The sequence below is a fragment of the Chaetodon trifascialis genome, chromosome 9, assembly GCF_039877785.1.
Source record: "Chaetodon trifascialis isolate fChaTrf1 chromosome 9, fChaTrf1.hap1, whole genome shotgun sequence".
NCBI classification, from domain to species: Eukaryota; Metazoa; Chordata; class Actinopteri; order Chaetodontiformes; family Chaetodontidae; genus Chaetodon; species Chaetodon trifascialis.
This window is the reverse complement of record NC_092064.1, coordinates 7,251,856-7,276,344: the sequence shown is the minus strand read 5'-3', so window position 1 is coordinate 7,276,344 and position 24,489 is coordinate 7,251,856. Positions and strand designations below refer to the sequence as shown.

Genomic DNA, 24,489 nt, shown 5'->3' with positions numbered 1-24,489 from the left:
TTTCTGACTCAAATGAGAGGGAGAATTAGCGGGTTATGTGGGTGACTAATACAAGAGATAATTTCATGCCAAATCCAAATTGGAAAAGCAGCTGAAATCATGACAACTGTGTAAACCACATAGTAGACGGCAACTCTTGTGCAAATAGGGTTGCTTTACTAAAAATGGCAAGTGAAAATGTTAAGATAATGTGGGTGCAAACATTTTAGTGCCAGCAAACTGATGCCTGGTCCAGAATGTGTTCAGTAACAGTGTGATATCCAGTAATCTCATTTACTTGCTGTCTGTGGTGTGTGTTCCAACAGTAGGAGGATGAAAGGCATGTCAGCTCTGATTAGAGCTGCCGAGCTGGCACAGTTTGAGTAAATGTGAGTGTGCGTATTTGCGCCTGTGCTTTGGTCATTCTCCAGTAGGGAGATCTGAGCTGCCCTAAGGCAGTAGCCATCGTCCCATCCTTCCCAGCTCCTCCTTTCATCTCCCTTCATATCTCAGTCCTCCTCTCAGCGGTGCGACTGTTTTCCGCCTGATATCTCCACTCTGACTTCTCACTCAGATGCTCAGTAAACAGCTGCCGTGCATATCTATGCACTTATGTGCGAGAGCGCCTCTTCAGCAAAAGCAGCTTGTCTGTATATTCGGGTGCAGGCAGCTCATCGGCGATGCTCTGTCAGCTTTGATAATAACTTGGGGCCCCGGGGCGCTGTGGCCCCTGATACTTTGTCACACTCCTCCAGCTCTGCAAACACAGGCCACTGTTGCCAGTAAAGCATCTCTGCCTTCACTGATAATGAGCTCTGTGTCCTCAAAGATAGTCGAGTGTGGACGGATGCCAGATTCCCTTGAGGTGGTGAGCGCTGCACGACTTCTGACACCGACAGGACAGCAGCTTAGGTCCTGAGCACACATTCCCACTGACTAATAGACAGTCATTAATTTAGACTTGATTAAATGAAAATGTAATGATGCCCAAAGGGAAAGTTAGCAATCACAATGGCAGAGAATGAGGTAGAGGAAATAATGAGACAAATAGAACATGTCTAAAGAGTCAAGCAAGTTACTACCAAAGTTTTACTGGATAAGTGTGTAATGCTCATAGTCATTAAACATGTTTCAGACGTCCTGCATGGAGAGCTGAAGATCTTAAAAACAATTCATTAAGCCAAATAACCAAACACTGATGATAACCTAGCAAATAGACTAATAAGAAACAGCACTGCAGCATCCATATCCATTAGTTTGCATCCATTAGTTTTAAATGGCCCCCCTTCAAGAAGACAGAGTTCCTTCTGACCATAAATCTACCTCTTAAAAGCCTAATGTGACACGGAGACACATATTTAGCTAACAGTTTAGCGCAGTAATTAGCGTTTGTGAGCTCTCTGCCTCTGCCAAGTGCCAGCCGCCCAACATCTGTTCCTCCGCTGCCGCCGGGGCCGGCGCTGCCACCCTCGTTCCTCCCTCCTCCACCAGCCATCTTTGCATCTCTGCGGGTAGCAGAACACTTCAGTCAGGTCTGGAGAGAACTGATAGTTGGACGTATGAAAAGGAAAAAAGCGACAGAGCTGTTGCCCCCCAGAGCTGTTTGAGTGTTCATTTGAGTCTTAAAAGAGGGAGGTCCTCCTCCTGCGGTCACCTTGACCCATCTCCCCGCTCCCCCACCAGCTACAATTAAATCAGAAGCAGCATGTCAGCCCACCCAGCCTCAGCTGTGGGCGTGCGCCATCAGCATATCCTCAGCATATTCTCCCTGATGGGAAGCTTCTGCACTTGCCTGTGTATATTGGATTTATTTCTCGCTCCAGCGGTGATGGATTTTCCATTTGCCTGTTTTGTACGGCGCTGCACCATTGAGAGAAGCAGCACATCAAGACTGTTGCATCTTCTGTCACTCCCCGCCACACACCGTTTGCTCAATGCCATTTTAGGATTTTGCTCTCCGCGGCAAGCCATGCTTCTCCATATTGTGGGGCCCCATTTAACTCTGATAAGTCATTGTTCAGGCAATACAGAGGGGGGAGTCTTTACAGCATACAGACAGTGTCAACACCCCCTCCCTGTTCTCTCATTTTCTGCTCTCCTTTTCCCTTTTTCTACCCTTTCTTTATCACTTTTGCCTATAGCTCCTCTGCGGGCAAATTGTCGTTTCAGAGCCCCTGCCCCAACACGAGGGGAGGGTGAGGCGGGTGTGGTGAGGTGAAGGAGATTATGACAGAAACAGGATGAAAGGGGAGAGAAAGGGGAAGGTGGGAGAAAATAAAGTTGCTCTTATCAGAACTTGCCAGGAGCAATGCACACACAAAGCTGTTTGGGAATCCAATTTAGTCTTTGCTGTTAGCTTAAGTGATATCAGTGCAATTAGTTGTCACAGGTCAGAGTGTGAGCCGGGTGCGTTAAGTGATTTGCTGAAATCCCACTAGTGGAAGCGTGAGGGGACATCAAATCTACAAGAAAAAAAAAATCAGAACAGAGAAAACTTGCCTCACCTACTCCACAAATGGACCATTTCTTTGTGCAGCCTGCTAATAAATGTCAGCCCCCTCTTGACTCTTTTGTTTTGCTCTTGTCAGCCGCTCACACTGGATTTAAATGGATTTTCTTCCTCTATATCTCTCAACAAGGGTGACTTTGAGGCGTCATAGTTTTATTTGAGCCCAGCGTAACTCAATTGTGCTGTATGTTGTTTTTTGGAGAATGTCTACATGTTGGGGGGGCAGCAGCAGGAACGTCCTTGGTGTTTTTCACAAAAGCAATTACACCGACGGTGCATTACTGGGAAAATGATCTATTTATAATCTTCCAGTGTGAGCTTCTGCTACTGAGTTCTGTCGGCATCATCCTTTGTTTACGACATTACATAGTCTAAAGGAAGATCAGAAATTACCCAAGGTGACTGAACCAGGGAAAAACTCTGTGAAAGCCTCTTTATGCCAGCCCTGTGACGTTGTTTTGTTTGCAACTTAAAGTTGCAAGTTGAACTTCCAGTATTGAGGAACATGCTTTTCTCTTTTTGAATTTCACATTCAGTATATCTTTTGTATGATTTTGTAATGCAAGAGGAGCAGTAAGTGCAAATGTTTGCTTGATGCCTTCCTCACTTTGCCGCCTCAGCGACTGACACGGTTCAGCCTCTGTTATATAGATACATAGTGTCAGATGCATGCTGTTACAGCAAAGCAAATCACGTATTGTCGTAGAAATGGAACAGACAGAGAAGATTTCTAGGAAATCATGTGGCATTACACTGGCTTCAGTGTAAAGGCATGCAACATACCGCCTCCCACTTTGCAACTGTATTCTGTGCACAGACGTACCTGTTTAAAGAGGTGACTGTGACAATCAGTCTGCACACTGAGGAGCGCCACAGCCAACATGGCTGTGCTTCTTACTCTTCTGCATTACAGAAGGATAAAGATAGAGCAGTTTGTTGATTTAAGGGTGAAGGCAGTAATCCACTATATTCCCTTAACAGTTCCCTCTTGATCAAGACATACAGGCTAGCAAACATTCAGAAAAGTTCCCTTAAAAAACACAAATGTGACTTTTGTTTCATAGACCTACAGTAATTTACAAGCGCACATCATTCATTCTCCACCTGTATTCCACCTGACTGACTGTGATTAACACTGACCTCATCCCTCCTCTCTCTCTCTCTCCTCTACCTCTCGTCCGTCTCTCTAGGGGAGATCTGTGCGTTTAACATCCACGGGCTGGAGGCTCCGTTCGAGGCAGTGGTGCTGAACGGTACGTCTGGTGAGGGCCAGCTGAGGGCCCGCGGCCTGGTGGACTGCGAGCTGCAGAAGGAATACACCTTCATCATTCAGGCTCACGACTGCGGTTCTGGCCCCGGGGGCACGGAGGGCAAAAAATCCCACAAGTGAGTGAAACTGGCTTTTGTCTGACAGGATCCACAACTGCATGCACAGTACATGCATTTATATGCACAATTCACATAACCATTTCTTGGCACAGCATGGGATTTATAGGTTTGACTTTATACTTTATGCTTAGACCTAGTTTTCTCGTACAAACTCATCCAAAAAGGAAATGCTACCATGGACAGGGGAACAGATATTTAAATAAACAAGATTTTTCATAATTCATACTAAAATGCATGGGATAAATGATGTAAAACTACAAGCACTTATTGTATGATTCATCTATCATTTAGACAATGGCTCAAGTCCAATGAAATCATCAGCTATGCCACAAAACAGTGGTGATTTAAAAAGTATGATACGAACAATGACAAGCAGTTGGCTCTGCATGAGTGTCTGTGGACATTCCTGAGCATGAAGCGTGCATGTGTGTGGGTGCAAATGAAAGCAGGGCAACTAAGGATAGACACAAGGCTGGCTGGTGGTGGGTGTTTCGGGCTTATCTCAGTTCCAGTGGAGCCCCAACAAGCTGCCAGCACAAACAATGTGTGCCGAGCATTTTCTATGGATGGTCCAATGAAAAACAATCTGGAGGTCTAAACAAAAGGACAAGTAGACATTCAGGTGCAGGTTCTTTAGATTAATAGCAGCTTTGGCAGAGGTAGCTTTCAAATTCTTATTTTCTCACAAACCACTTGAAAAAAGCTATTTACATCTTTCCTTAAAGTTGAATATGAGTCAAACAACACCTAAATTACATTTCTAACTCTTTTTTCGCTCCTGCCATCCTCTTGGCTGCAGCTTGATCCCAGATTGCTCCGAGAACCATCCATGCCAGTACAGACACAGCACAACACCCACCTCCACAAGCACCAGTCGACTAGTTTAAAGAGGTCAACCGATAAAAACTATTTGTCACACTTGTTGGCTCACTAGGAAACAGCTTCTGTCTGCAAAAAAAAAAAAAAAAAAAGCCTTCAGACTGCCTTTGTTGGCTATATGCTGCACATCTCCCCTCTGTCTTACAGCTCAACCTCCTCACCTCAGCCAACAATGGTGCCGCACACTGAAATCTATCATCTTGTCTGGCTTATAGACGCTCACACACACGCTGACACATACTGTATTCACACTAGACCTGGAATTATAGCAGCAGGGGGCTTCAAGCCTCAGTGAAAGTTTTAAATCAGTAGAGCATAACTTGTATTTACTGTATGTTCTTTGCTGCGCTGCTAGTGTGTGTGTATGTGTGTGTGACTTTGTGTACAAGGAAAAAAGGGTGATGGATCTGAGTTACATATTTCCATGCTGTTGATCATGTTTTATATCCCTTTTAAGCACCCTGGCATTCTGTCACACTATTACTTTCGATCAACATAACTCAGTGCCCCGCTGTGACGCAGACCCAGTTTGGTTGGCAAAGACAGGCTGACGCTGGAGGGGAAGTGAATTTGGGGACACTTTAAATGGCCTGTCCTTTCACTGGCAACTCTCAAAGGACAAGGCTGGCCTCTCGCCGCACAGCGCACTTGCTTGCTCTGATTTAGAAAGAAGCTAACAGGGAAGAAGAAGAATCTCCGCCTAAGGCTGTGCTCGAATTACACATGACACGTCAACGGCAGAGAAGGAAAGCAGTCAAGAAAATTAGCGGCTAAAGAGGACAGGGGAGAGGATCAGGAGGGACTCAGGATGAGTTTTAACTTCACTTTATCCTCTATTCTTCCGTGCTCTGCTTATCACTGGCTGCTGCCCTACTTCTCACCCCTGTATTTTTTTTTTTTCCTGACTGGCTACGGCTCAGCTAACTCCCGCTGTCTGAGTCTGTCCTTCTGTCTGTCAGTCCTTCTGTCTCCGTTACAGACTCCAGTGTTTGAATATTTCGTCAGACTGCCTCTGCACTCACAATTGGACAGTCTTTGAATATATGCATCATCATGCGAAGCCACTCTTGGTGACTGCCAGGAATCGCCGCAACAAACAGCTGACATTAGTGACTGTCTTTCTCTGAGTCAAAGTACCAATATAACAATGTTTGCCAGTTCTGAATCATGTTGCTTCTCCCTGCCCTCTGAGATATTTGTCTCAGGTGTCTGTAAAAGCTTTATTCCATTGTCAGCAAAGTGCAAAGCTCGAATGAATTCACCTTAAACTCCTTGAGACTGTTTCTGCTCAGGTCAGCTTTAAATGAAACACAAATTAATCTACAACACTGCAGGTCTGACCTCTGCCAAATGAACAATTTGTACTGAAGTGTGAAGTGTTCTCAGCCGTGGTCGTAAAGAGTCATAAATGTGATAAATATCCATTTTGTATCTTTCAATTGATTTTAACACAATAGTGATTCAGCATAGACATTAATGAAAAATGGAATTGGTGTAAAGCACTGCTGGACTCATCTGGAGTGCAAAAAATGTGTTAACACGACCTAACTAAACTCAAACTGCATTAACAAAGAAAAAAGTATATGATGGAGTGTAGAACACAGTGCTTCACCGACAGGTGCTGCTGAAATTAAAAGAGCTTGAGGATTAAAACACTCATATTCAAATGATTTTGTTACTGCTTGCCCTGCCCCACCAGTGGGTCAGTTAGTACAGTACATGGACTTCTACTGGCGATAAACTGAATCTGTGATGCTGTATTTTGGAGAAATAAAATGATGCTGCAGACATGTAGCACATTATCATTTGCTCAGTGATAATGTGCTATCATTTGATCATTCACTCGGTGAATAAGATCATTTCAACAACCTCAAAGCTGCTTGGCTTTGGACTTATTCTTGTTAACAATTGAAAGACAAGTTTAAACTGATATTGACCCAAACTTTATCTCCCTTCACATCTAAAAGTCCTTGGTTCCGACTCCGAGAAGAGATTTTTCACCCCAGTGTTTACAACCTTACAAAAGTTGGGAAGCTGTGTAAAACATAAATAAATCAGAATGTGATGATTTGCTAATCCTTTTTTGACATATACTCAATAGAAAACAGTACAATATTTAATATATATAATATTTAATATTTGAACTCATCAACTTCATTGATTTTTTGTAAATATCTCCTTATTCTGGATTTTATACAGCAACATATTTCAAACAAGTTGGCACATGAGCAACTAAAGACTGGGAAAGATGTGGAACATTCCACAGGTAAACAGGTTGATTGGTAACAGGTGACAGCATCGTGAAAGGGGCACCCTGGAAGGGTTCAGTCGTTCAAGGATAAAACACGATAGTAAAAAGGATTTTATTTCCTTGGCAAAACAGAATTAAAATGACGTAAAAAGTAAACTTTCTATCAGTAAACACAGTTTATTTCCAAATGTTTGCATTCTATTTTTATTTATGTTTTACACAGCGTCCCGACTTTTCTGTAATCATTGATGTACTGAATTAGGTCCTCTTGCAATGAGCACAGCTTAGAAAATGCTTATAATAAAGAAGAGACAATTAATTATTAAACAACAAATTGAAATTAATTAAAACCCCTCTGTGCTGCAAAGGTTATTTTCACAATTTCACCTGGATTGTGTAATACTGATGCTTTTTAATCAGCCCATGTTTTAAATATTATTAACACCTACAAATCTACATATTCACGTACAGTAAAGACTTACTTAAGACTTTTAGGACAATTTCTATGGGCCAGGAATATAAATTGCTTCGTATCAGGGGTCACTAGCAAAACTGGTTATGCCCCACTGTTAAGCATAACAGCATTACCAAACAGGTCTCAGTGTTTGCCATTGTTCCTCTGAAAATTTGGAAATCTCAGTACTCACCAGTGTAGTTAGCCACGTGAGCACTGAGCCGTCGGGATGGGCGCAGTTGAAAAACAACCATATAATCTCACTAATTAGCGTCTGAAGACGAGAATTTTCTCTGTACTGTTTGTACCTCGCCATTCCCCACACACCTTGCTCTGTGTAAGTTTCTGCTGTTGCTGTGGAGTAATTAGGCATAAGGGACATCTCACTGCCTTACAAAGCATGTCATATTCATAATCCTTCCCAGACTCACACCTATGACCACGACATGTATTCAACACCGGCCCGGGGGTTAACTGTGTGGGGGCTGTCAGAGGGGGTAATGCATTCACAACAGGGTTAGCTACCCCAAGGTTGTGTATGTGTGTACAAATGAGTGTGTTTGAGAGAAAATGTAGATGTAATTTAGACACACAGATGTTTTCTCATGTCTGTGTAATCACACATTCACACACATGCTCAGTACTTGGCAGCACAGTAGTTATTAAAGTCATCATTAGTGAGTCTTAGAGGCCCGTATATTCTAACCTCACTGCAGTTAGGAGATGCTAATTATCCCGTGGAATGGCTAGCTGAAAGACAGCCATGCACACACACACACAAACACACTCCTGAATCCCAAATGCTGAGTCAAATTCGCACTGATATACCTACATTTACATATAAATAAGACAAATACCCTAGCTGGGGATAGATAGACTGATCTGATTGTGCATCGCATAACCAACTTGCGCACAAACATGCAAAGAAACTCACTCACATACATTGACAACCAAGAAAACACCAGACATTAACAAAAAAAGTCAATTTCTTATGACTGAAGAAGTGGGCCAAGAGCTGTGCCTTGTTAGCATAAGCTGTCATGATAAATTCCTGCAGTGAGAAGACCAGGGGACTCCACAGCGATAGTGCAGCTCTGTCAATGTGTTGCCGCTTTATTCTACCACAGATCTTAACTTCATGCTTGTCATACTTGATGCAAATATGAATGGAACCTCATTCTGTCAAAACCTGTTAGTTGACGTGATTATTACTCCTGGCAAGAAAAAAACAAAAAACAAAACGCCAAGTGTAGGAATATGTTGTTTATCTTCATAATGTAATAGGAGTGTATAGTCTCCATGTTTCAATTATGAATATGCACCACCAGGAACTGCACCATCTGTGCTTGTCTGCTTTAGTTACTGGATGAAAGAAAGTGACACATGTTTCCATCCCAGATTCAAACCACGATCGGGCTTCCTCGCATGTTGGCGGACACTGCAGAGACAAATGGACATTCAGTTGTTTAAATGCTATATTCTGGTAAAATCATCTTTTTCTCTCATTGGTCAAGTACATAAGCGATTACAGCTTTAACTCCTTTGTATCACTTCCTCTTTATTTCTCTGTTCTGTGGTATGACAGTCCAAACTACCCATCCATGATATGATCTATCTTGGATGAAGTATGCAGGATCTGGCATGATTATAATACATTATAATCACCTTGTAGTGAGATTACACAGAGCCCAGTGGAGTTCTGTGCAGGCGTCTCAGTGTGTTAGTCAGTGTGGAAGTGGGATTTCCTTGCATATTTATGAGGTTATCATCCTGTGTTGTGTGTGCATTTACCCATTGGTATAGTTAGGGTTGTTTATTTCTATTCTAGTCATACACAAGGAAATGTATGATTCAACCTCTCAGCTAATTCTTGACAAAGATTAATTGAGTCCTTTGCCTTTGTGTTGGGTGTGCAGGTGTGTGTGTGTGCGCGCGTGGGCATACGTGTGCACAGGAGCCATTCAATAATGACTCTGTTTGAGTGGCTGTGTTTAGTTGAGTGTTGATAAATAATGAATATGGATGAATATGCGATAAGATGGGAACAATGCTAACCTGACATTAACATGCATTACCCGGCTTTGACATACAGCTGGTTTCTGATTGTCTCTGCATACAATTTAGCTGGATCGAAATCACACCTGCCTCCACCGCTTGCCATGCACTTCATTTTCTAATGACATATTTACATCTGTGAAAAATTACTGCAAAGATGTTCTGAGTCCTTTATATTATATAAGGCATTTCTTTTATTTCTGTAAACAATGTTTTTGACATGCATGGATACAGTGCTATAGGATGGTGTTATGTAAGACTTCATAAACAAGTAAAAGGACTTTAAAATCGGTAAGATACTGCTGTATGATCCAGGAGGCCAATGCGGTGTTGCAAGTAACTGGGCAAAATAGACTTTTTTATTTATCAATATCCTGAAAGCAGCATTCTTTAACTATAATTGTAAAGTTGCAGTAATATAAGTGACTTGTAATTAAGCATGTAAGCATACCAGTCCCAGATATGTAACTTATGTCTTAATCTTTTTTTGGAAAGACAAATGAACAGTAACTGCAGTCCTTCTGCCTTTGAATCTCTGTCTTTTTTTGCTCATTTAATTCTCAAAAAATGACTGATCTAAATAATAATATCAATCAGGCAGGTAATGAAAGCACTCAAAGAACTAGTGTCATCTGGCAAAACATAGCAGAGCATCATCTGCATAACAGTGATATTTGACAACAAATGCTTCCCAGAGGGTATATGTTTATGGAAATAGAATAGTCAAGGGCTACAATAGAGAGACCCACCCATGATCAACTGTATCAAAAGCAGTGGTCAAATCTAACAGGATGAGGGCGACCACATTGTCAAGATTACATATAAATTCTCAGGTCTTTCGCTACATTTAATAAAGCTATTTCAGTACAACACATGAACAGCATTATATTCGTATTATATTCTCTTTTCTGTAGGAAGTAAAGGAGAAATTAGTTTGACAGTGTTATAGAACAACAATTTCTGCAAACTGAGGAGGTCTATGCTTGTGGGCAGAAATACACCAGCACACACTTCAAGTGACGATTTAAAGTTATTATACACATTGGTTTTAGGAAAATCCTACATAGTATACCTTTAAGTTATATAAATCATGTCAATATCTTGAGTATTCTGTGTAGACTGAAATTCTCTCTTTGTGTTTCCACAGACAGCAGTACTTGCAGACCTGCAAGGTCACAAAGAAGCTTATATAAGCTTCAGATAAACAGTGAAATGTGTTTTTAGAAAGAACAAGGGCTGTAGATGTTGTCACCAATCACTCGAATTGGAAGCACATCAGGGAGGGAACTTTTAATGGTCAGTACGAGCAGGAGGAGCATGTGAGTTTCATTTTACATGAAAAACTCATTCCATAACACTAAGTAGTTACTTTAAGCCTACCTATGACCTTTCCCGAATGCTTTAGTGCCTAAATCAAACCAAACGTTCATCATAGCTGTGTAGGATCTGAGTGTGCTTTAAATTTTGCAGTGGTAAAGAGTCAAATGAAATGAAAATGTAAAATAAACTCAATTTGATGTGGCGCTAATGTCATACAATTATATGTAATGGCATAGTTTTGCAGTGAAGTCTAGGGGCTACACGGCTGACTGAAGTCTCTGCCTGCGTGACAAGCTGTGACAGCTGTCTGACATGAATGTGGTTGGTAGGATATCAGGTATTGTATTTGCAGGGAAACTGCTGCATCTTTTTCAAGATCCGTTGGATCGTTTTACATAATTACTGTCATTAATTCAATGCGGCACATTGCTTAATGCTTTTCGCTGTTTCATGTTAGCGCTCCTCAATGTCATGTAGAGTATATTGGCATTTAAGAGTTTTAAACACCTTTGTTAAACATGATTTGACGTTGTGGAAAACTTCAGTTCAGTGGACATGAATGATTTATTTATTTGATAGTAAACTATTGCTAAGTTGTTAGTTACTATCCTATATTTACACAGTACCTATCTGTTGTCTAGGCTGTTTGCTGTGGCTAACAGTTTGCTTCTTTACACTCAGCAGGCAATAAGCTACAAGTGACTGAAAGCTGCACAGAGCTCTGACCCTTTTACATGGAGTCATTTGATTTAGGCAGGCTTTAACATACAGTAGCTTTGAGCTGTTGATCTGCTGAATGTAAAGTTAAATGTCGCACACTGGTGTTGGATCGAACCTATTATCCATGTAAGTCTTTAGACCAATCTACCACTGTTGATTCTGCTCCCAGACAGTTTGCATTTTAGTCATGTTTAAACCTGACCTTGGTTCTGTTTTACACCTCTGTTGGACTACACTGTGATCACACAGTCTGTGTCTCAGTGCAAAGAAAACAGGCTCGTGGAGCTGATTTCCTCATTCACTAGGGTGATGTCGCTTTTTTTAACCTTTGACTTTTTTCCAAGTAGCCATCCCCGTGGCTCTGCTTTTTACCCACTTTGTTTTGTGTGGTGTTGTGATCATTCTCGCACCCATGGGCTCACTTAACCCCCCCACTGTCTTTCTGTGTCACTCTGACTCATTGTGGACCTCCTGCTTATGAGCTGAGGCCTGTCACAGGGAGGAATGGTGGCCATGGGCTCGGCTTGGCAATGTTCCAGTAACATGAAAAAACACACACACACACACACACACACACACACACACACACACACACACACACACACGCAGACACAAACACCCTCACCCTAGTTAGTCAGACTTCTGTTTCAGCCAGATGTGAGCCATCAGTAGAGAAACACAGACTCACAATGAGACATATTCACAATTATTGCATTTAGTTATATATCATGCATTTGTGTGCATGGATGTGTAATCACACACACACACACACACACACACACACACACACACACACACACACACACACACACACACACACACACACACACACACACACACACACACACACACGCACACACACACACACACACACACACGAGCACACACAGCAGTCTTTCCATACAAGCCCCAGAGGAGTGGAGCATATGTTTGCTCCCTCATCACCGGGGAGTGTGCTGATGCGGGGGGGTAATGTTTATGAGAAAGCATCATTAATATGACAAAACAAGGCTGGCTGAGGGATTTACTTCACACATTGGTGCTGTCATCATCTGTCAGTACTTGTCAGCATGTTCTCTGCTGTTAGCACTGCCGTTAACATCCCCTCCAAACCTAAAGCCAAGTGATTACTCACTGTCATAAAAGAGTCATGGGTGTGTTCTGTTTCTGTGTCCAGTATTCAAATCCTTTAAAGGTCCTGAAATCCTTCTCAACAGATTTGATTATTTACATGAGAAATTTATGAAGAGGCTGTTTGATCTGTGTTTTCTCGCTCGTTTGAAGCGGACGGGGCATAGCTGCAAAGAGGTGATGTCATGTATTTCTCGCCCCAATCACAATTTAGCAACATTTGAATCAAACTGTGATGACATGTTTATGTTGCCAGACCACTATAAATCAAATGTGACCAAGCTACACACACACACACACACACACACACACACACACACACACACACACACACACACACACACACACACACAGAGTCTTGATAATTCTAATTCCCAATTCTTTCTAACTTGAAATTTGATTTGAGAGAATTGAGAATTTGTGCGTCATGGTTTTTTAATATTATATAAAAATGCTTTTTTAAGTAAATAGCAAAATGTAAACATATCAAAGTACATCAGTGGGTTAGTGTTATGCTATGTTAGTGTCAGCTTGCTGCCTATAATGCTTTAACTATTGTCACTGTTTATACAGTGATGCTACAGCAGTGTGAAGTACAGTACATAGATGACTAACATTGTGTGCACTGGCTGGTGTATGATGGAAAATTACTTCAGTAGCTAGATGTTAACCTAGCTAACCACACACACACACACACACACACACACACACACACACACACACCCATGTCCAATCACTGCTCTGGACATGGACATCTCCCTGACTCCCTGAGTAGAATTAGAAAATTTAAAATTGATTAAAAGTTTTAATTTATTTAAAAATGATTACAATTATTTTTTTATTTGTTTTACCAATTGATTGGAGGTTAATTGGAAACAATCTTTATAGTTATATATGCCCTGTATTTTAATTAATCATTTTATTTATTAAAACATTCAGATATACTACTTTTGACTTGTCTTAATAACTTGTTACAACAGTCTGTCAGCTTTGGGGCTCTATAAAGATGTCATCATAAATCATCGTTGTACAGTTGTAAATACATGAAAAATCCGACTAATTCTCCTGAATGATGCAGATAATAAATAAAGAAAAAAAGAATGAAGAAATGTGTGCATGTGAGGTGAGATTAGTTTGTATGTGTCTGATGGGGAAAGGAGGAGAACTGAAAATGCATGTAAATGTACACATATAAGGTGAAGCAAATCCTGTTGCATTGACAGGGCCATCACAGGAGTAAATTTGGCTATTTGGAACCTTAGAGCACATGTCATTTGTTTCACCTCACGTTCCCCCACTTTTTTATTCCATACTGTATTGAGGGATGGTCAGGACTCACCCACTGTGGAGATCATTGTAAACAGGCTGGATTCACACAATAGTTTAAAGCAGCATTAAAAGGAAAAACTCAAGTTTAGTGGAAACAGTACGTGACATTCAGTAAACACACTTCATCACGACCACCACTTCTTGTCCCCAGTTCTTCGTCCCTTTTGCATTTTCACTTCAGTTGTTTGTGCTCTGTTGTTGTTTGTTTGTTGTTTGTGTCTTATTTCCTATTAAAGTATATGCATCTGCTTGTGTGGAGTAACTGGAAAAACAGTCTCCTGTGTTTGTGTAGTGGTGAAAGGGAGAGATAAGGCGGTGAGGAAATCCATTCTGCCTGGGCTCGGCCTCCCCACTGTCTCTCTCTTTGTTGTCCAGCCTCAATCTCCAGCAGACCACATGTTGGAGATATTTACAGCTTCTTTTAATGGGATAATTCCACCATCATTACCATACCCACCAGCTAATCCTATAAACCACACACTCATCTCCACCCTTTTTCTCTCTGGAAGCAAAGCATTACATTGTATTTGCCATTTGAAGCCTTGTATTATTAGTAAATTGTATTATTCCATCCCATCATCACCCATCACCAGCTGTCAGTCAATGAATCAAAGGATTGATTGTACAATCTGTCACCTTCTGGATGTTGGAGAGTATTGATGAAGATGTTTTAAAGTGATGAATGGTGTTTTTTCATGTGTGACTAAACATGAATTGCTGCTTATAGATCAGATTTAGCTATGCATTTCTTTGTGTGGAGTGTCAGGCCCGAACTCAAAACAGGACTCAGGAGCAGAGAATGACAGTGAGCAGACTTTATTTGAGTCAAGACAACCTCTATGCAGAGCAAACAAAGGGGCTATGAAACCTGATCTATGAAAATACTCATCTACTCTAGAGAAAACAAAAAACACTCCAAAGGAGGAAAATATCTCAATCACGGATCTATAAAAATTATCTAAATCAAAATCACTCACAGAGAGGAAAATCAAGAGGCTACAAAACTTTAAACTAAAGTCTCTCCGAATGGAGAAAGAGCTAACAAAGAAACAGAAAGAACAGGACAGAAACAAAAAACTCTCCTAAAAGATGGAGGCTAGACTCACTTCAACTATGAACTATATGAACTGAAAATCACTCCAAAGGGAGGCAAACCAAGAGAGCAAATTACTCAAAAGACTATAAATGCTAAACTAAACTACAGAAGTTACAACAAAAAATCACTCTGACGAGGAAACAAGACTTACAAATACAGACTGTGGCTGTGAGCTATGATGCAGGCTTTGGTGATCGGACATAAGACGAAACACTTCGGCACAGGACAAAGGGAGACGCAGACTATTTAAACACATGAGGGTAATGGGGAACAGGTGGACACAATCAGGAATCAGGGATGACGAACAGGTGACACAAGAGGAAGGGCAAGTGATCTGAAACGAGAGGAGAGTTAGACTTTCAAAATAAAACAGGAAATGACAAGACAATAACCCAAGACAGGACGACCTCACCGCAGTGTGACAGTACCCCCCCCCTAAGGGCCGACTCCTGACGGCCCAGGAAGTTCAGGATGGTCCCTGACAAAGTCGTCTATGAGGGACCGGTCCAGTATGAAGCGGGACGGGACCCACTGACGCTCCTCTGGGCCATAACCCTCCCAGTCAACCAGGTACTGCTTGCCCCGACCCCGGGTGCGCACTGCCAGCAACCTCTTGACCTTGTAGACAGGACCCCCGTCTATAACTTCCGGAGGAGGAGGGGGCGGGGTGGCCGGGACCATGGAACTGTCCTTGACTGGTTTGACCTGGCTTACGTGGAACGTGGGGTGGACACGGAGAGACCGGGGCAGACGCAGGCGAACTGCTGCAGGACCAATAACCTTAGTGATGGGGAATGGCCCCACGAAGCGTGGTGCCAATTTCCTCGAGGTGGTTCGGAGGTGAAGGTTCTTGGCTGAGAGCCACACTCTCTGGCCTGGCGATGGAGTACAACCGGCCCTTGGGTATGGGGGAGCCAGGAATCAAGTCTATGGCGCAGTCGTAGGGCCGGTGTGGGGGAAGTGACAAGGCCTTGCTTTTGTTAAAAACCTCTCGGAGGTGGTGGTAGCAGGAAGGCACGGAGCTCAGGTCGGAGGTTTCAGAGTCTGTGGCAGAGGTGACAGAGAAGTGATTAATAGCAGTCATGTTATTCCCCTGGACCGGAACCGGTTTGCGGTGGTCCACACAATCCTCCCCCCATCCCATAATAGCCCCTGTTATCCAGTTCACGTGGGGGTTGTGTTGACATAACCAAGGGTAGCCTAAAACCAGAGACTGAGAGGGTGAAGTAACCAAGTAAAAGGTCAGGAGTTCCCAATGCCCCTGGATCTGCAGATCCAGTGGTTCCGTGGCGTGAGTGATCAAAAACAGTTTTTTTCCGTTGAGAGCCCTGGCTTTGATGGGGCTGGCCAGGGGGTTCGATTTTAACCCCAATGTCTCCGCCAGCCCCCAGTCAATTAAGCTCTCATCGGCCCCAGAGTCTATGAGTGCCTCAATGTTCATAGTGATGGCATGGTGCGTTACCTTAACAGGCGTCAGGCTGCGCGGAGCGCGGTCCGTGGCTGGGGGTTGACTCACCTCCTGGATCTTTTTGGCCGGACAGGTAGCGACGAGGTGATTAGATTTGCCGCAGTAAAAGCAGCTGCCTTCCTGCTGGCGTCGTCGTCGCTCCTCCGGTGTCAGCCGTGTCCTGCCAAGCTGCATGGGCTCCTCTTCCCTGGTGGGGAAGGAGGGAAAACGGTGCTCAGGCGGTGAATCACGGAGAACTTGCCCCCCCGGGGCAGGAAAACACGGAGCCCTCTCCGACCTCGAACCACTGCTCCGCGGTTGCCGGAGCTCACGAACCCGGTTGTCAGTCCGGATGGCAAGCGAGATGAGTGAATCCAGGTCCGCAGGCAAATCCAGGGGCAACAGCAGCTCCTGGATATGAGTCGCCAGCCCCTTCAGGAAGACATCGTACAGGGCGGTGTTATTCCACCCACTCTCCGCCGCCAGGGTGCGAAAGCGAATAGCATAGTCGCACACCGAGCCCCGGCCCTGTGTCACTCTGCTCAACTCCCTGGCCTTTTCCCTGTCAGTCGACACAGGATCGAAAGTCATCATGAGAGCAGTTTTGAAGTCTGTAAAAGAGGAGCAAAGCGGAGAGTCTCGAGCCCACTCAGCGGCGGCCCAAGCTTTGGCTCTCCCTGTCAGGTAGGAAATCATGAATGCAATTTTAGACTTGTCTGTGATGAATGCGTGCGGGAGCTGTTCAAAATGTATGGAACAATCAATAAGGAAAGCCCTGCATTGTCCTGGTTCCCCCGAGTATCGCTCCGGGGAAGCCAACTTGATTCCCATCCCGGCCACGCCCTGGGACGCGGCCGCAGCAGGAGCTGGGGGTTCCGGCGCCGCTGATGGTGGGGCTGTCTGCCGCAGGTGGTCCGTCAGCTCCCTCACCTGGGCCGAAAGCTGGCCAAGCTGACCCACCATCGCCGTCTGGAACTCCTCCTGACGAGAGATGCGGGCTTCCTGAGCCTGTAACGTGGCCGCCCACCGGCCAGCCTCTGCTGAGTCCATACTGGCCGAAGTGTACTGTCAGGCCCGAACTCAAAACAGGACTCAGGAGCAGAGAATGACAGTGAGCAGACTTTATTTGAGTCAAGACAACCTCTATGCAGAGCAAACAAAGGGGCTATGAAACCTGATCTATGAAAATACTCATCTACTCTAGAGAAAACAAAAAACACTCCAAAGGAGGAAAATATCTCAATCACGGATCTATAAAAATTATCTAAATCAAAATCACTCACAGAGAGGAAAATCAAGAGGCTACAAAACTTTAAACTAAAGTCTCTCCGAATGGAGAAAGAGCTAACAAAGAAACAGAAAGAACAGGACAGAAACAAAAAACTCTCCTAAAAGATGGAGGCTAGACTCACTTCAACTATGAACTATATGAACTGAAAATCACTCCAAAGGGAGGCAAACCAAGAGAGCAAATTACTCAAAAGACTATAAATGCTAAACTAAACTACAGAAGTTACAACAAAAAATCACTCTGACGAGGAAACAAGACTTACAAATACAGACTGTGGCTGTGAGCTATGATGCAGGCTTTGGTGATCGGACATAAGACGAAACACTTCGGCACAGGACAAAGGGAGACGCAGACTATTTAAACACATGAGGGTAATGGGGAACAGGTGGACACAATCAGGAATCAGGGATGACGAACAGGTGACACAAGAGGAAGGGCAAGTGATCTGAAACGAGAGGAGAGTTAGACTTTCAAAATAAAACAGGAAATGACAAGACAATAACCCAAGACAGGACGACCTCACCGCAGTGTGACATGGAGAAAGTGAATAGCAGTCGTATATGTTTGTGTGGTGGTGAAAGGGGCCCAGTCTCCCACTGTCTCTCTTTGTTACCCAGTCTCAGTCTCCAGCAGACCACATGTTTAAGTAGTGCAGCTCAGTCCACATGGAGAACCGTGCATTATGTTGGTAGATGAAGAAATCCAGAGTGTTATTTTGGCATGCATGTAGCAACACAATGAAAGCAACCCTGGGGTCAGGTCAGGCAGTATATTACACAAAGCACTGGTTACTGAACTAATTCATCACAGGCAGTGAACTCTGCCCTCGAACACCAAACCGAACTCATCTGAGGACGATTTCTTCCTACAATTGTTCTGTGAGCCAAACACCCATTGTAGCATCAGGGACAGAGACGGTTACACTCCTGCCTGTGGAGACATCAAAGACACTGAGCTTTACACCAGTGTTGCCAGTGCAGCACAGAATACTCATGTAACCAAGTCCCTATTCTGAAATACTCTTTTTTCTTTCTCTCATTTTCTTGTTGCTGTATTTGAAAATAAAGACAACAGCTCTTGGTTAAATTTTATTTTTCTGCCAGTTGCAGGATGAGTAGTGATTTTGGGTGAATATATTAATAATTGAATCCATTAATGAGCATGCAGTGGTGAATGCTTATTGAGTATTTTGAAATGTGCTTAAAGGCGTACTTCAGTGATTTAATATTGCACTTTGGAAAAGTTGGGACTTGTTTAAAACACAAATGATGTTAACTACTAAGATCCTCCTGATGACATCTATACCCGACTACCCCTTTTTGGGGTTGCGGGGGGGCTGGAGCCTATCCCAGCTGTCAACGGCGAGAGGCTGGGTATACCCTGAACCGGTCGCCAGTTAATCGCAGGGCAACATATACAGACAGACAACCACTCACGCTCACACTCACACCTAAGGGCAAGGCGACCTTCTTGCTGTGAGGCACACGCACTACCTGCTGCTCCACCATGCCGCCATGACATGATTAGGGTTATTTCTGACTTTGGAAAGCTCTCTCCAGAACTGCAGATCGCATACAACTGTTTTCACAAGCTAAGTAGTATGCCTTGTGACAAATAAACATCATGTTTACAAATGGTGAAGTGTGCCTCCACCAATAATAATCAAGCACAGTATATGTTTAATGTAGATGTAAGAACAAGACAATCAAGCGTCTACAGCCATGCTAGCAGCTCTGTGAAGCTGTTGATAGAAAGTAACACATTGATTGATAGGTATATAGACCCCCAAATGAGTAGACTTTTGTTGTTGGACATAGTTAAGGCCACCTAAATGTCAGTATATTTGAGAGCTATTTAGTTGTACATGTTTTCAACTTTAACATCATAAAGTCAGGTAAAGGTCATTTGAAAATGTGCAGGGAATTCAAGTCATAGTTGCAGCCATGCCAGCAGTACAAGGAACAAATCATACAAACAAATCTTCTTGTAAATCAGTGGTCACAAAAAATATCTAGAAAGCACATCTGTTTGAAGTTACAATCACACATTAGGTCACCTGGAGGCTTAATCCTGGGGTTAAGGCAAAGAGGATTAATAAACAACGTTTTAGGTTTTGCTAGCGTTTCCAACAAGTGACGGGATAGTCCAATGCAAGCCAATGAGTACAGTCCTCAGGCACTGGTGATGACACTGATGACACAGGTGTGTAATACAGGCCTCCAGGTTTTTTGGAGTTCCCTCAGGGGACCGTAATGCTGGTACAAGATTCTGTGCAAATCCATTGAATTGTTGTTGAGACATTTCAGTCTGGACCAAAGCAGTGGGACGACTGACAGACTGACATTGTCATCCCTACAGCCATAATGCTAGCAAAAGTGAAAATAACAGTCATCTTGAAATGGAAATTTCTATTAAGCTGCAACATTTTACCATGATTTGTCTGAAATATGAAGTCTAATCTCACAGGTCAACTGTCTCAAAAGCAGATGATAGACTATGCTATCCTAATCTCTGCTTCCCTCCCCTCTGTTGCCCCCTACTGTTTGCAGGGCAGTGGTGCACATCCAGGTCAACGATGTGAATGAGTTTGCCCCAGTGTTTCGGGAGCCCCAGTACCAAGCTGCAGTGACAGAGGGCAAGATTTACGATAGCATTCTGCAGGTTGAGGCCACTGACCAGGACTGCTCCCCACAATACAGCCAGATCTGTAACTACCAGATCACCACCACCAGCACGCCCTTCGCCATAGATCGCAACGGTGAGTAGATGAAAGGAAAAGGTATGTTAATAGTGTCCACAGGGATACAGAGTTTTGTTATTGTTATCAACACTATTTGATTTTCACTGCATTTCAAGTTTTGTTTTGTGGTGAAGTGTTGTCATTTTTTTGGTGCACTCAATCTGCCACATCTACAGAATTTCTGCTTCAGTTATTTCACTGATTTCCCACATGTCCAAGAACATCTTCCAAATCAAGTTTGAAGTTTTCATGCTCTCCGTTTGCTCTCCATCTTATTTAAAGAAGATGTGAAAACGCATTTCTGTCATAACACAGTAGCACTCATGATCTGAATCCCAACCATGCACACACATGCACTTTACAGCCACAGGAGATATGCGCTCATACTACACACACCTGCACACACTCTGGTAGCAAAACTTAATACTCTGACAGATGTCTCCCCCCATCTTTCCAAGGACAAAGTCAAGCCTTGCCCAGAGAGCCATCAGTCTCCACAAATCAGATCACAGATGTCTGCACACAAACATGAAAAACACACCCTGACAAAGATAAATGCTAAGAAGAATCCATGGATACTTGGAAATACACTCCCAAACTTACTTGACTTTACCGAGTTGCCACTTGCCCTTTGGGTCTTGAGCACTCCAATAAATATTATGCTATTATTACTCACACAGATATACACAAATAGTTTTGTCTTTTTTGTTTTAACACCCTTGTTGGGTAGTTTACACAAAGTCAAGTGGGATCCTTCAGTGCACACTTTAACTCTACATTTGAATGTCTTGATTTTTACTACTGTTAGCTGCTCTAGTAGCTCTTCTGCTGTATTTATTTATTTTTTCTATTTTAGGAGACGTACTGTAGATGCAAATGTTTCGGTTTTTGTTCCTAGTGACTGCCGAGAGTTACCCACTGCTGAGGTGTTGCAGTGAAAAGACTGAGTGGACGAGGTTAGGGCCACACTGCACTGTGAATGATACGGCGGGGAGGCTGGAGCCAGAGTGCTCTCTCTTCTCTCTCTTTCTCCATTTGAAGGGGTCTTGCTCAGCAATTGACCGCTGAGGAAAAGGCTTTGAGAGCCCTTGAACTGAAGAGCACCTGAGGGAGAGAGGAAGAAGATGGAGGGAGGAAAGGAGAGGTTGGCTGTGATAGCGAGAGTAAGTGCTATGAGAGGATCAGGGAGAGAAGTAGATGTAAAGCTATTGTGGGGATAAATGAAACAAAAAGGCCACAGCTGGTGATATTCAATATTTTTGTCAATGTCAAAAGAAAAAAAACATGAAAATACCAATGTTACCCCAGAAACTTTTTAAAACACATCAGTGAGTCATTACCATGAACACACACTGTAGTTTATTTTGACTCAATCCCTCATAAACCATTCGGCTCCAGCAAATACTACACAGCTCACCAAATGTGTGTTAATCCACAGCTGAAAATAGTCCTAAACCATTCCGCTATTTACTCCTGGTTGTGTATTCTGCTGCAAACTACAGTGCCCAACTGTTCAAGGAAGTCACTGTGCCATTTTAACAATACTATTAACTATGAAACTATATATTTAAGCCTTAAGAGATGAACCAGCACAGTGTCAGTTTTGGCCTTCAGTTTACAGAATAATGCAGGCCTTGTCTTTTAAACAAAGGGCTAAGCCACATTTGGTCAGCACAGTGCTAAAATTGGACAGCAATTATAAAGGGACGATAGTAGCAAAAAGATAGTTTGCTCGTGTGTGTGTGTGTGTGTGTGTGTGTGTGTGTGTGTGTGTGTGTGTGTGTGTGTGTGTGTGTGTGTGTGTGTGTTTGCACTCATTTGATAGAGAGGCGAATAGAGAGAGTGAGATGGAGGGTAAAGCAGTCATTTACTGGCTGGCCACTCTTGCCAGCAGTCACAGCACGCACAGCCTGCTGACACGGATAAGTTGATGTAGTAATTGAAGGAGCGGGGAGAGGAACCTCCGTCACGCAGAAAGGTGTGAGTGTGTAAGTGTGCATTCATACTTGTGAAAAAACGAGAGAGGGCAGCACAACAGATGAGGCAGCAAACAGTGAAACAATGACGTGCATTGAAAGGGAATGGGAAGGAATTCTAAACAAGCTGAAGGGGAGACAGAGGATCAGCAGGAAGGCGAACAATGCCGTCCTCATATGAATTACACCTAATCCTCCCACTCACACACTCGTATTCAAATACACCACATTATCAGCATTCAGCTCCCTCCGCACCTCTCTCCCCACAATACAAAAACCTCAAGAAGCATCCGGGCTGTAATATAAGTCGCAATAGCTCATCCCAGCTTCCTTTCAACTCACAGCCAATCAGTGCCAATACTGTCTCTTTTCAATGCTCTTTACACTCCACGAGTGTTCTCAGTCAGGGTGCGTCCTCTGTGCACAGGCCTGGATGTGCATATAGCATTGTCATCCGTCTGTAGTAGAAGACTCATCAAATATTAACAGACACATTAGGAGCACAAGAGCTCTCTTAATGCACTCTGCTCATGCGAAAAGACGCTGGCTTGGTAAATGGGTCGCAGTTACCAACAAGGCAGGAGACTCTCAGTCACTGAATGTGGCCTGGATGCCGATTGTGCTCTATAGACAAGTGGGTTATTTGTTTCTTTTAAGGTTCTATGTGCAGCATTCCATTTCGAAATCGCTGCCACGCTGGTATTGATGCATTAGTATATATAAGGCTGTCTCTTACAAAGGTGGCAGAATTATACCAAGCTGATTAAAAAAAAAAAATTATATATATATATATATATAAACTTGACTGGCAGCAGTGACTCCTGACTTTTAACTTGACCGAAAGCTAAAAGCAGAAGACTCAAAACTAGACATTCAGGCCTGTGTTCATATTTGAGCATTTGTAACACTTTTTTTAATGTGCATTTGAATAAACAATTGAAACTTAATGGCAGGATTTGTCTTACCCAGTGTTTATGTGTGAAAGAATGAAATAATTGTTAATGTGAAATGAGTTCATGTATGTACAACCTGTTTTATTAATGTTGTACTCCTGTAACATTGTCAAACTCATGATGGACAGTGTATGAAAAAGGATCAGTAATTAATGCAGCAGAACCAGAGATATAATCTGTTTTACTCCACACATTCTTCTTCCTTGTCAAAACCTGGTAACTACATTACCCCCAGTTCAACAGATTTGTGTGTATCATGCTAATAAGTGGCTAATGTAGCATCGAGCTGCTGGCCTCCAGCAGAGATGAGGGGAAGACTGCAGAGCTCTGGTCAGATCACCTCTTTCGAACTTCATACCCCAGATTTTTATTTTCCCCTTTTTCAGACTTGTAGTCTTGAGACCCAGCTGACACTGACATCACTTTGGGCACTTTATCAGATTTCATAGAGGGAGCTACAAAAGGTACAAGGCGTATGCATGCTGGCCCACTGGAGGATTTCCAACAGCCAGCTTTCAAAAAGAATGGTCACTTTTACTTTCCTTTTATTTTCCTAGCATGGGCTAAGCTCCAAAAACATTATCACACACTCCCTGTAATGGAACTCCATATTGTTGCTTGTTCGACTGTCCATCCCTGATAGCCATGGAGAGGGTATCAGAAGAGTAACACCAGGGAGGTGGTGGTGGGGGGGGGTATCGTCACTGCATCAGAAAGCGACAGGGGTTTAATGGAAACGTGGTCTTAATTCTGGGAAACATTAGCACTAATCAAACCACTTGTGAGAGATAGAGGCTACCTGTCATCACAACCATGATCTCATTTGTTACACTGATTATATTAAGGCATCACAGTTAATTTGACAATGATATATAATGATGCTTTAAAATTAAAATTAAAAACCCATTACTCCTTTAAGCAAACACACACACACACACACACACACACACACACACACACACACACACAC

General features: G+C 43.0%; 1 protein-coding gene across 1 annotated transcript in view; it reads left to right on the top strand.

Moving 5' to 3' along the window:
- Window positions 1–24,489, top strand: part of LOC139336031 (calsyntenin-2-like) — a 249,561-nt gene that overhangs the window by 144,206 nt on the left and 80,866 nt on the right. Inside the window, exons 3-4 of the mRNA XM_070969883.1 lie at window positions 3,679–3,874; window positions 20,400–20,608. Of these exons, the coding sequence (XP_070825984.1) occupies window positions 3,679–3,874; window positions 20,400–20,608 (405 nt within the window). The remainder of the gene's footprint in view (window positions 1–3,678; window positions 3,875–20,399; window positions 20,609–24,489) is intronic.